The sequence below is a fragment of the Symphalangus syndactylus genome, chromosome 23 (assembly GCF_028878055.3).
Source record: "Symphalangus syndactylus isolate Jambi chromosome 23, NHGRI_mSymSyn1-v2.1_pri, whole genome shotgun sequence".
NCBI classification, from domain to species: domain Eukaryota; kingdom Metazoa; phylum Chordata; class Mammalia; order Primates; family Hylobatidae; genus Symphalangus; species Symphalangus syndactylus.
In genome coordinates, this window is record NC_072445.2 from 13,394,846 (window position 1) to 13,408,188 (window position 13,343).

Here is a 13,343-nt window from a genome sequence, read left to right on the forward strand (position 1 = left end):
AGAAGCAAACAAAAATACCAAAAATGGTTGAGTAATGAATGGCAAATTTCCTCTCTCTGCTTGAGCTGGGACATCGATCTCCTGCCCTTGGACGTTAGCACTCTGGCACTCAGGCCTTTGAACTCAGACTGGGACTTACTTACATTTTTGGCTGCCCTGGTTCCCAGGCCTGCAGGTTTGGACTAGAACTACACTAGAACTACAGCTAGACTTTCCTGGCCTGCAGCTTGCAGATGGCAGATCATAGGATTTCTCAGCCTCCATACTGAGTGAGCCAATTCCTTCCAAAAAATCTCTCTCCATATATCAATCTATTTCCTATTGGTTCTGCTTATCTGGACAACCCTGACCAATACACAGGGTGAATGCTCTTTTTGCTAAACCGCAGTTGCTATTGCAGGCTGGCCCCAGGGCTGACATAGAGTCTTCCTTTGCCCTCCAGAATGGTTGGTGCGGGAGCCTGAAACCACTCAATGGGTCTGAACCCTTGGCAGTTGGGAACTGGCAGGGGAACGGTGTGCGGGCTCCTCCTCACTCCCAGCCTCTCCCTTGAGCATGGAAATTCGGCTAGGACCTCATGTCGCTGAAGCTGGCCCTATATCACAAGCAACTGTGGACTAGAATTAAGTGGTGAGACATTGTTGATTGTTTTACAGAGTTACCTGAATTCTTTTGGAACCAACTGAGATGTCATCTCAGCCTTAGGGGGCAGCTACATCCTTTATATCCTGCCTTATTTCAAGGAGTCAACAATTTTATTTCTGAGAGCTCTCCCACATCTCCGCACCAAGGTTGCGAGTGTTTCCTGCATGTCTGAAGGAAGCCTGCCTTCACAGAGGTAATACTGTGACACTTGAGGGCCGTGGAGTGCTAGACATTCATCTGTTCATTCAACAAGCAGTCAGTGAATGCCAGCTAAGCCTCAGGAACTGTGCCCGGCACTGGGCTATCATCTGGTCCAACTGTGTCATTTTACAGATGTGGAAACCTGAGCGCAGAGCCCCTCAGCTGCCTGGCACATCTTTAAGGCAAAAATGTGATCCCTAAGTCTCACTCATTCATTCAATAAATACTTACGGAGGACCTACTGCGTGACAGTCACTGTGCTTGGTGTTGGGGAAAGAAAGACGCTCTGTCCAGTGGGGGAGACACAGACTAATCATCACTGTCTAGTGTGATGAGCTGCATCACAGAGGGATATACAGAGTTCTGTGTGAGCCCAGAGGGAGCTGAGATAGCTCTGGGGAGGGGAAGTTTGGACTATCTGACTTTGGAAATGTTTTAAACAGAGCCATGATATCAGAAGAAAGAAGATATATTAAAAGCTGCAGAACTCTTTCTTCAAATACAAGCTTAATGGAAAAAAAAAAGATCTGAAGTTGTTTTGGTTGAATTTGAGTGGGCGAGAATCCCAAAGCTACGCTGTTCGCACAGTGGCTGGCCTCACCCCTGCCCCGCGGTCCTGAAGGGGCTGTGGAGACCATCTAGGCTGCACAGAGCACATTTTGCAGACCACTGGGCTAGAGGATGCTGGAAGGTCCCCTTCAGTTGTTTTCTCCTTTTCTTTTTCTTTTTTTTTTTAAATTTGCTGTCTCCCAGGCTGTAGAGGATGCTGAAAGGTGCCCTTCAGTTGTTTTCTCTTTTTCTTTTTCTTTTTTTTTTTTTTAAATTTGCTGTCTCTCAGGCTGTGGTGCAGTGGCATGATCACTGCTCACAGCAGTCTCGACTTCAAGGAATCTTCCCGCCTTAGCCTCCCAAGTAGCTAGGACTACAGGTTTTTTTAATCTTTTCTAGAGACGAGGTCTCGCTATACTGCCCAGGCTGGTCTCCAACTCCTGGCCTCAAGCGATTCTCCTACCTTGGCCTCCCAAAGTGCTGAGATTACAGGCATGAGCCACTGTGCCTGCCCCGCCGTCCCCCATCCCCCCCATCCCCCCACCTCCATCCCCCCACCACCCCCACCCCCGGTTTCAGTTCAGTCTCAATCAGCGGTTCCTCTCCATATCCTTGGATTCCCAGTTTCACACAGTGGATCATGCTAGGTGCTCAGTGAAATCTGGGGAATAAATGGTTGACAGTCTGGCCTTTTGCTTTCTCTTAAATTTGTTGTCCCTAGGTGCAGAACTCCAAAAAGCATTTCAAAACTCAGTCTTTACCAATTTTACATCAAATGGGAGAAAGTGGCATCAACAGCCGAGGCCTGTCTTTGGAGAACAACAGGGATGCCACAAGAGGTCACTGCAGGAATGCCGGTTGGGGGAAAAGAGCCCTCTCAGAGGACTAAACTAGAACAACGCAGTGAAACAGGGAGCCAGCAGCTTCAGAGCCTCTCTCCAACCCGTAAGGCCTTTGCAGGGGACTCAGAGCTGCCTCTGCCTGATTTCCTGGGTCAGGAAGTGAAACACCAGCCAGTGGCAATCCCAGGGCCCCACGTGGCATCACAGTCGAATGGCTTGTTCTTGGGGGCTGCTTTGTTCAAGGAGATCTTTGATCCTGGGGCAGTGAGAAGAGGGAGGAGGGAGGTGGAAAGAGGGGTAGTGGCCCAAGAGGTAGTATTCGTGGGGGAATCTCAGCCATCCTTTGGAACTTGTTGATCTTAAGTTTAAGATATTTTCTTTTTTTTAATTAATACTATCAGTATAACTATCTTCTATAACAGTATATGAAGTGTGCTCGCTGTCGAGGAAATGGGATGTTCCAGTAAGCTCTGTTTTCACAGAAGTTGGGTCAGGGGGTAAACGCAGAGAAGTGTAAATGCAGAGAAACCCCCACCCCACACACAAACACACAAACCACACACACGTATAACACGTACAACATATCCATACCACCAACACACCACACATACACAAACACACAAACCACACACACATACACACCACACACACAAACACAAAACACACATACAACACATACAACATATCCAACATACCACATACACACATACCACATGCCACATACACATACAATACATACAACATACCCACACTGCACACATACCACATATACACATACATACAACACATATCCATACCACATACACACACACCACATGCCGCATATACACAGCACACACATACATACACAACAGACACACGCATACACACACCCCAACTAACCCAGACTATTTCCCACTTTTCTCTGTGGTTCAGAATCCTGCCCATTCCTCAAGACTCAGCCCAGGCCTGTGGTCTTGGTGACAACCCCCCGGGGCCACTCCTTCTGGTAAGAACGGGAAGTTCTCATGGCCTGTCCCTCTCACCTGACACATTTCACATGCTGCTTGGTAGTGTGATGTATCTTTTAAATTTTAACCACAGGCACCTGTTAAAGGTTTTGATTGTGAACCGAACAAGATCCAGCCCTGATCAAATATTGCTTAGAAGAGATATTTGAGAGAGAGGCCACAGCCCACGTTCCTGGGGCTGGATTCTTCCAGTTTTAGTCCTGCTCTGTGTGGCCATCAGAAAGCCCAGTACCCGGATCCTATTATCTTGGCCGCTCACGTAAACGCTTTCAGTGAGTTATGCTTTAATGTCAGGCCTCTAGCTTTTATAGAGCGTCGATACAAGAATCCTCTGGTTGAATAACATTTCGGTATCTTTTGTAAAACTGCAGTTGAAGACATCGTTCACTGTGTCACTTTGTGTCCTTTATACAAGGATCCACATGATAAATTCTGGCTTGTATTTAGTTCCAGGAAGAAATTCTATTTTCTGCAGATAAATTAGTTAGTATGCTTCCTGCTGTCAGAAAATGAAAACTATGTAACTCTGGGTGCCTCTTTTTTTTGCTTAGCAGCTAGACAAGAGAGAGCCAAATTTATTGCCTGTGTGTTGTAATTTGCTCAGCTGTGGAGTCCAAAAGCACTTATGCCTTCTACTTCTTTTAAATGGACTTATTTTATTTTATGTTCAAATGTCTCATTGTGCTTTTGCAAAATGTGTCAGTCTGGAAGTCACCTGGGGAAGCATTCATTTGGCCACTGACTCGGCCTATTTATTGCTTGTGCTGGCTGCTAGGGATTCGAAGATGAATTTGACTGCACCCACCTTTCCTGGAGCTCACATTTTAGCATGGAGAATATATATGGAAATAAATAATTACAAAATAGGGTTGGTGCTTTAATGGAGACCCATGAGGCGGAGGCAAAAGCAGACTTTGGGAGAAGGGGTCAGGGAAGGCTTCACGGAGGAGGTCAAGGTTGAATTGGTTTTGTGGCTACAGCGGGAAGAGGACAGTGAATGGAAGAATGTAGGTAGCTGAATCTGATACTTAAAAAAAGGAGTTGTCTTGTTATGCATATGTCAACTCATCCTGGTTAGACTGGAAACTCTTTGAGGGCAGGCACTGGATACAGCCCTCTGTGGATTCCATGATGCCTGGCAAAGTGCTAAGGGCAGTGCAGCGTGATGGCTGGAGCACTGCTCTGGACCCAGGCTACTGGCCTTGCATCCATAGCTGAGCAAAGTTAGGCAGGTTTCCTTAACCCCTTTGGGCCTTAACTGTAAAGTGAGGATAACAGTAACATCTACGTCATTGGGTTGTGAGCATTAAAGAAACACATGTAGAGAACTTAGTAACATGCCTGGCACATGGTAAAGTACTCAAGAAACATTTGCTGATTAGTCTCATCTGCATTATCAACAATACTAAATCATTTGGGGTTGATAGTACAGTAAAGTGGTAAAAACACACCCAACTGAATTCAGCAAAGCACTCTCAGCTCAGCTAGCTAAATCTAGTTAAGTTAGTATCATTTCCAAATGATGCCTAATTTAAAAATAACATTGTTCTATTGTTTCCTGAAATAGTGTGTGGGAGTCAGCCCTCCTCTAAGCCCCGATGATGTTCTTAGAAATGGTTATTGATGTTTGTCTTAAGAGACACCCCCAGCTCTGACTGTGACATCTAGGGAGCTCACAGGGTACAATGCTTCTTTGGCCTCCTTTTGTCTTCATTAGTTCTCCTGTCCACTAAGTTTTAAAAGGACCAGGGTTCGGTAGATGTTTATGTTTCCTGATGTATCTTGGGTGAGTTGTAAATGAAGAAAGAACCATAGTCTTGACTTTCAGCCAGGAAAGAGAGCAGAAATCCTTATAAAAGCACATGCACAGTCATGCGTGCGTACACATGCGTGCACACACACGCACGCACACACCCAGCCATGAAAGGGCCATCCATATGCCATTGGTGTGGTGGCAAATGTTTAACAGCCACTCTCTGGAAAAAAAAAAAAGCCACATTTATAATACTTGCCAATTTCCTTGGTGTAAATATCTCCAACATGGCTGATTTGAAGCCACCAGTGTGATGTCGCTAAATGTGGATTTGAGAAGAGAGGCACAGCAGCAGCTCATCACACAGTGTTCCCACCACACACATACAGTGGATACAGATCACTTCAGAAGCACAGATAATAACACAATGTAGCCAATTAACTAGGAAGTGGTGAATTTTGAGTATTTGTTACCTTTGTTTCTTAATATAACTTATTTAATCATAAACTTATCTAATTTAATTTTAATAACATCTTTGTTTAAAAACGGCTCCCCAAATTCCTGGAGTATTAACAGTTTATGCTTTTATGGACTCAGCCAGCTCAGCACACCACTGGGAATGGCTTATCATCATCCATGAATGATTTCTTCCAAATGGTGCCTCTCACATCACCACTAAATCTTTGTTCCTTTGGGATATGGGATTGCCTTTATAGAAATTTCCCTGGGCACACATCTACTTACACATCCAGAGACATATTCTTATGCAAAACATATAAGAAAAACTCTCCTGATCCAACTTGCTCATCACCCTTCCCCACGACAAACCCAAACCGATCACACCCACACTTTCATGAAACCATAGGAATATGTAGGCAAAAGAAAGAAACAATAACAGAGGAAATACTGAGAATGGAGAGTGAGAGAAAGTGAAAAGAAGCAGACAAAAGGAACAGAATGAAAAGGGTGATGGTAGTACAAGATACACAAAAAAGACAGAAATGAAAGGGGGCGTGCCACTGAGTCACTTCTTTACTCTTAGATCTGAAGCCTGAATTACAAAACATCAGGGAATCCAAATACACCAAATAGGCAGCCTTTACTCTTACAGGAGCCCTCTGTCCTAGCATTCAGCCCAACTGCTAGGCTGAAGGGCGAGAGTTAAGGTTCTATAAACAATCTGTCTTGAGAGGTTTCTCTCAATGAGGAGAATTCCCATCTGAAATATGGCCACCTGGGACACACAAGCTCTGACAGTTCCAAATCTCCATCAGACAACCTCCTAAGGAGTTTGGATGGCAACATGGCATTTAATCTCAGAATGGCAGCTGGGAGATGTTAACACTTCTTCTCTAATTGGGATAGTATGCTTTTAAAATAAATAGGTATTTCAAATGCTCTTAATTAGACTTCCAGCCAAAGTGCTTTCTGTTTGAAGTTTGCTGATTACTTCAGGCAAAGCGAGGCGCTACTGAACCTGACACCTGCTGTAATTCAGAAGACTCCCAGAGAGATGAGCAGAGGAATTAAGGCACAAGCCTGTGATTGAAAACATACAGCAGTTTTCCAAAGGCCCAGGGAGTGTCTGCCCCAGCTGGAAGGACCATCCCTGGGAGGGGCGGGGACTGGGCAGCAGAGAGGATGGAAGATCTCTTGTCCACAAAGCCATGGAAATGGCTTCCCAGACCCAAGATGAAAATTGCCCCTAGAGTTGAGTGGTATTTTTCACATCATTGTTTCTTTATTTTTAAATTTCCATTTTTAAATTTTAGATTCGGGGGTACATGTGCAGGTTTATTACAAGGGTATATTGCATGATGCTGAGGTTTGGGCTTGTATTGATCTCATCACCAAGACAGTGAACATAGTAACCAACAGGAAGTTTCTCAGCCCTTGCCCCCTTCCCTCCCGCCCTCTTTTGGGAGTCTCTGGTGTTTGTTGTTTCCATTTTTATGTCTGTGTGAACTCAAGATTTAGCTCCCACTTACAAGTGACAACATGCGGTATTTGGTTTCCGTTCCTGCGTTAATTCATTTAGGATAATGGCCTGCAGCTGTATTCATGTTGCTGCAAAGGATGAGATTTTGTTCTTTTTTATGGCTGTGTAGTATTCCGTGATGTGTACCACATTTTCTTTATCCAATCCACCATTGATGGGCACCTAGATTGATTCCATGTCTTTGCTGTTGTGAATAGTGCTGCAATGAACATATGTTTGAGTGCATCTGTCTTTTGGTAGAATGATTTATTTTTCTTTTGGTATATAGCCAGTAATGGGATTGCTGGGTTGAATGATAGTTCTATTTTTAGTTCCTCTTTGAGAAATCTCCAAATTGCTTTCCAGAGGAGGTGAAATAATTTGCATTCCCACCAGCAGTGTATAAATATACCCTTTTCTCCGCAACCTTGCCAACATCTGTTATTTTTTGACTTTTTAGCAATACCCATTCTGACTGGTGTGAGATGGTATCTCATTGCGATTTTGATTTGCATCTTTCTGATTATTAGTGATGTTGAACATTGTTTTGTATGTTTCTTGGCCACTTGTATGTCTTCTTTTGAGAAGTGTCTGTTCCTGTCTTTGTCCACTTTTTAATAGGGTTTTTTTTTTCTTATTGATTCATTTAAGTTCCTTACAGATTCTGGATATTAATCCTTCATTGGATGCATAGTTTGCAAATATTTTCTCCCATTCTGTAGGTTGTCTATTTACTCTGTTGAGAGCTTCTTTTGCTGTGCAGAAGTTCTTTAGTTTAAGTTCCATTTGTCTGTTTTACTTTGTTGCATTTGCTTTTGGGGTCTTCATCATAGATTCATTGCCTAGACCAATGTATAGAAAAGTATATCTTAGGTTTTCTTCTAGAATTTTAACAGATTGAAGTCTTACATTTAAGTCTTTCATCCATCTTGAGTTAATTTTTGTATATGGTTAGAGGTAGGACTCTAGTTTCATTCTTCTGCAAATGGTTAGCCAGTTTTCCCAGCACCATTTATTGAATAGGGTGTTCTTTCCCCATTGTTTATTTTCGTTGACTTTGTTGGAGATCAGTTGGTTGTAGGTGTGCAGCTTTATTTCAGGAGTCTTTGTATTGTTCCATTGGTCTGTCTGGTTGTGTACTAATACCATACTGTTTTGGTTACTGTAGCCTTGTAGTTTAGTTTGAAATTGGGTAACGTGATACCTCCAGGTTTGTTCTATTTGCTTAGGATGGCCTTGGCTATTTAGGCTCTTTTATGGCTCCATATGAATTTTAGAATAGTTTTTTTCTAATTCTGTGAAAAATGACATTGGTAATTTGATAGAAATAACATTGAATCTGTAGATTGTTTTGGACATTTAAACAATATTGATTCTTCCAATTCATGAGCATGGAATGCTTTTCCATTTGTTTGTGTTGTCTATGATTTCTACCAGCAGTGTTTTGCAGGTCTCCTCATAGAGATCTTTCACCTTCATCATTAGGTGCTTTCCTAGATATTTTTATTTTTTTGTGGCTATTGTAAATGGGATTGCATTCTTGATTGCCAGCATGAAAGTTTTTGGTGTATGGAAATGCTACTGATTTTGTACATTCATTTTGTATCCTGAGACTTTGCTGAAGTAGTTTATCAGGTCTTGGAGTCTTTTGGCAGAATCTTTAGGGTTTTCTCGGTATACAGTCATATCAGGAAAGAGAGATAACTTGACTTCTTCTTTTCTGTTTGGATGCCTTTTATTTCTTTCTCTGGCCTAATTGCTCTGGCTAGGACTTCCTACATTGTTGTTCCTATTGAACCAGCAACATGAAGGCTGAAGAAGAGGGCAGATGTTTCAGGGCCAGGTGGCAGCCCTTGGGGACGACTCCATATCCAGGGACCTGCCAGGGTGAGCACGAAGCAGGATACAGAGGCCCATAAGGTCACCTTGGTACAGTTTTCCAGCAGAGGTCATTCTGCCTTCCCAAGCCTGGCCCAAGGAGTTAAGGCCCTGGGGCAGCCTGGCTGTTTGTTGAAGATACTTTGCAGAATCTCAATTATAAGTGTGTGCCCAAGTCTCTGGCACTGGGAAGGCAGTGTACCTGACCCCTCAGTCCCAGGGCCAACAGTGGGAAGCTCAGAGCTCCAGTCGCTGTGGCTTAGGTGCCCTTGTTCTATGTTCCTGATGTAATCAGCAGTTATTCTATATCATCATTATTACCACTGAAATGAAACAACCAACTTTCCTAATAATACAAGTTACCAAGGTCAAATGAGCCATCATCATGACTTTAGAGGCTCTCCTCCATTTCCCCACCATTCGCCCTGGGTGCTGGATTTCTCCGATTACAGGTAATTGAGGGCCCACGCCATCTCAAGGGGAACTTTTTTTGTCTGGAATACATGAATTTCTTATTTAATCAAAGTTCTCCATAAATTGTTGGTCCCAGCTAGCTGGAGAGGAAATGAGGTGGTTCTACCCAGGATACCCACTCCACCAGTCCTCTGCAAGCTATACTCTTCTCCCAGGTGATTTCATTGGGTCACATATCAAACAAGGGTGTTTTCTGCAGATGTCCACTGCTTAAAAGGTGCCAAGGGCCTCTTAGAATATGACTGTCCTGGTTTTGTGTTTGCATTCTTCATGTGTTAAAGCGGGTTGATCATTGCAGTGGTCAGTAAACAGCATAAGGGCTAACAGCACCAAGCTTGGAACAGAACTGGGTTCAAATCCTCAACACTCACTGGCTACATGACCTTGGGAAGGCACTGCATCTCCCCCAGCTGGTAAATGCACTTACCTCTTTGGACTGCTGTGGATGAAAGGAGACTGCATATGAGGCTGTGCAACAGACATGGGTCTGTAAAGAATTGCTGTTTTCATCATTAACTATTTCTGTTAGGATTAGTTAGTAGTGGCTCCGAAAATCTCAGATAGGACCTTGAGAATCTGGGACACAGCGGGTGAATTTAGGTGGGGATGTGGGGTGGGAAAGGAGGGGAGGATGAGGCAACAGCTGGAAGGGTAGAGTGCCAGGTGCTGATGGCCAGGCACAAGAACATAGGCTGGGGAAACAGGTCCTGTTAGAGGGGGGGCATCCAAGGAAAGCTGTGCAGATAGCAACCCTTGCCATCCTTAACCTCAGAGAGGGTTTTAAATGGGTTATCTTTTAGTTGGGTTTGGATTCCTAAAATCAGGTCAGTTTATATTACCTTCATCCTCTTCCTGCAGATTCTACTTTGTACCTACCTAGGGCTACTTGCTGTATATGCCGCTGGGTGATTTCTTCCTTCAGGTGACCTGCCAAAGACACAAAAGAAAACTACCAGTGGGTTTCCAGTGGGCTGGAGGAAGACTGCCTCAGAAGCATGTGGCAAGCTACAGAAAAAAAAAAAAGGTAGAGTAAGGGAGACAAAAGCAGGCATAGCTTCCAAGAAATGCCCTTCCATGATTCCTAGATTGTGTTTGCAAAGGCCTAGGTGCGGGCACATCAGTGCAAACACACATTTCACCCTTGAGTTCACTCATCTTAGGATTCAAGTATCTTAGTCTGTCACCCGTAACTTTCGCTGAGGCCCCTATTCTCTTAAATTGTTCTTTCTATTATTAATAAAGGGAAAAGCAGAATTTGGTCTTTTAAAAATTTTTAAGCCTACTTTAAAATCCACATCTTCCTTTAAGCTATATGAAACTGTGTCAAATAAAAAAAGATGGTGGTTTTAGCTGACAATAACCCTAATGGTTGGTCATTTGGTGTGAAACTCATGTAATTCTAGTTTACATTAATAAAGGTATGGTGCGCAGAGAACAGTGATAGTTCTCTTCAGGGAGGTGATAGTTCCACTCTGCTCTACAGGTGAGGAGACCTCAGTTGGTATTTGTTCTGGGAGTTACTCTTCATAAGGAACATTTGCAAAATAGAAAATATTCATAAGATGGTGACTGGAATGGTGAGGGGTCTGAAACCATGCCATATGAGAAATATTTAAGGTGACTTGAGACATTTAGATGTGAAGACAAGACTTGGAGAGGAGGAATGGAGATAATGGCTATCTTTGAATATCTGAACATTGTCATATGAATTAGAAACAGCTTTATTTTTATCTTACTCCTGAGGGCAGAAATTGATGAAAGCAGACTTGGGGCTTAATACAAGGAAGAAATAGCTCACAATGAGGACTGTCTCAAAATGGATTAAGTTGTCTCAAAATGGATTAAATCTTCTGGCAAAGCAGTGAGCCCCTTCCTGAAAGGGTTCAAGCTGAAGCTGGGTGACCATCTGTTGGGTTGTTAGAGTGAGAATTCCTGCCCTGGGTAGGATCTAGGAGGCAATGACCTCCAGGCTTCCTCAGTCTCTAAAATTCCATGATTTCGTGCATGAAGGATGGGTGAAACAGCAGCCCGGAGTTTGTTTATGTCCAAGGGCTCAGCACACTTGTTAAAATGTCAGCGCTGTCTGTATGGCATGTCCCATTTGGGGGATGTGATCAGGCCACTGGGGGATTCCAAGAAAGCCTGGAAAATTCATTGCTTCCTTGTTTAAGATATTTCTTTCCTCACATAAGTACATTCTATATCTCCAAGCTATAGCTGAATTGAGTATTCAAAAGATGGGTAGATGAGGAAGCAGTCACAAGAGACTTTATCACTTATGGAGAGTTCCAGGGCACCTCTAGAATGTTACGATTGGGAGAGATGGCAGAGGTCATTCAGTTCAACTTTGCACTCAATTTAGGAATCCCTTCTACAGAAGGAAATGGGCATTTCCCTTCTGACTTGTATGTATTCAAGCTATTCCATTAAGTTATATGTAAGGAATTAATTATGTGGAGTTGCATCTGCTTCCCCATAATCTTTAGCTATATGCCTGGCCTGTTTTCTGGATTAGCACAGAAAAAGATCCTCTGTCATTGGCAGTGAGGGCCCTTCACACATCTGAGGATGCTATGATTGATTTCTCTACTTCGACTTGCCCTCTATGGAGCTCAAACATCACCAGTCCTTAGGTAATACCTCGGAGGCCACTGTCCAGGCACATCATTGTCTTGGGTAAGGGTCTGGGGCAACTGCATGTCTGTGCCTTGGTTTCCATGTGTCCCCACTGGAGAGAATTATGCATAGAGAGCATGGCAGGCATTGGGCCTAAGCAATAATTGCACCCTTATTCCATGTGGGGGAAGGGTGGGAACTTCAGGAGTGTGCTGAGGGGGATTTGCGGAAGTGGAAACTTGACCCAATGATGAGTATTGGTGAACCTGGATCCAACAGGAAAATGACTTGACACCTGAGCCAGCCACAACCCCAAATGGATCTTTTCCCTACTCGGTGTGATTTGATCCTTATTGTCCATATGAGCAGAGTAAAGAAGTTGGGGACATAAGGCTGCTGCTGGACTGAGACTCTAGGCTGCATCAAACACTGCTGAATTAAATTTTAAGACAGGATAGCACATGCAGGCTCCAAATAAAAGGAGATATTGCTGTGACAAATGCAACACACCATTTAAAAACATCTCTTGATTTAGAGTGAGTCATCAAAAGCTTTTTAATCCTGCAGTATGGAGAGTCAGTGATGCTTTGGTGCCCTGGGTATCGGGCACAGCCTTATACCACGAGCCTCTCATATGCCTGGGTACTGTCTTCCTAATGAGCCTGGACAGTGGCTTGCTCCTTTAGAGCACACACTGGTTTGCACTGCTCCCTGGAAACTACCTCCCTGCTAATAAACGTCCCCAATAATAAGCCTCCCCGACAATGTGCCTTGTGACACATGCTTCCTCAAGTCTGTGCCTCCCAACGCCATGCCTTGACCAGAGTAGGCGCGCTCAGCCTGGTATGTTACAATTTCTTCAGCGCCTATTGGAATGACCAAGTTCCTTTTTCCCAAACCCTAGGGAGGTGTTTTTTTTTTTGAAATGACCAGGTTTAAGGATTCTCCACTGCCCCTGGTTTGGGAGGGGCTGCTCACGTAAATAAAGAGGGGATTTTGCCACCACAAACATGCACACTCACTCTCAGAACAACGAGGCACCCCCAGGGACAAAAGGTGGGTCTTTATAATGTTACATATTGATAAAGGTTGTTTTACAATGCCACTAGTGATGCTCAGTTTTGGTGAATTGACTAACATCTCTCACCACATGGCAAGTTTTTTTTTTTTCCCCCCCAAACAAGCTTCTAGAAATAGCCTTACGGCTGATACCTAATTGCATTTCTAACAGAGCTATTCTTCATGTGCAGATAACAGTCTCTGTAACCTGCTGGATCTTGCAGCTTCATGGGTTTTGGCAAATGAAGGAGATGAGGGGGATTGCAGAATTCACTCAGCATGCAGCTTGCTGTCATTACCACGGTGATAAATTTGCTGGTTTTGGCCTGGGTTCCTGG

At 43.7% G+C, this 13,343-nt stretch overlaps 1 protein-coding gene across 3 annotated transcripts in view; it reads right to left on the reverse strand.

Annotated features, from left to right (window-relative positions):
* The window catches only part of KIF6 (kinesin family member 6), a 381,205-nt gene that overhangs the window by 33,892 nt on the left and 333,970 nt on the right, over positions 1–13,343 (reverse strand). For all 3 annotated transcript variants that reach the window (XM_063632298.1, XM_055263866.2, XM_055263865.2), the window contains exon 16: positions 10,207–10,257. In XM_063632298.1, coding sequence (XP_063488368.1) covers positions 10,207–10,257 — 51 coding nt within the window. The remainder of the gene's footprint in view (positions 1–10,206; positions 10,258–13,343) is intronic.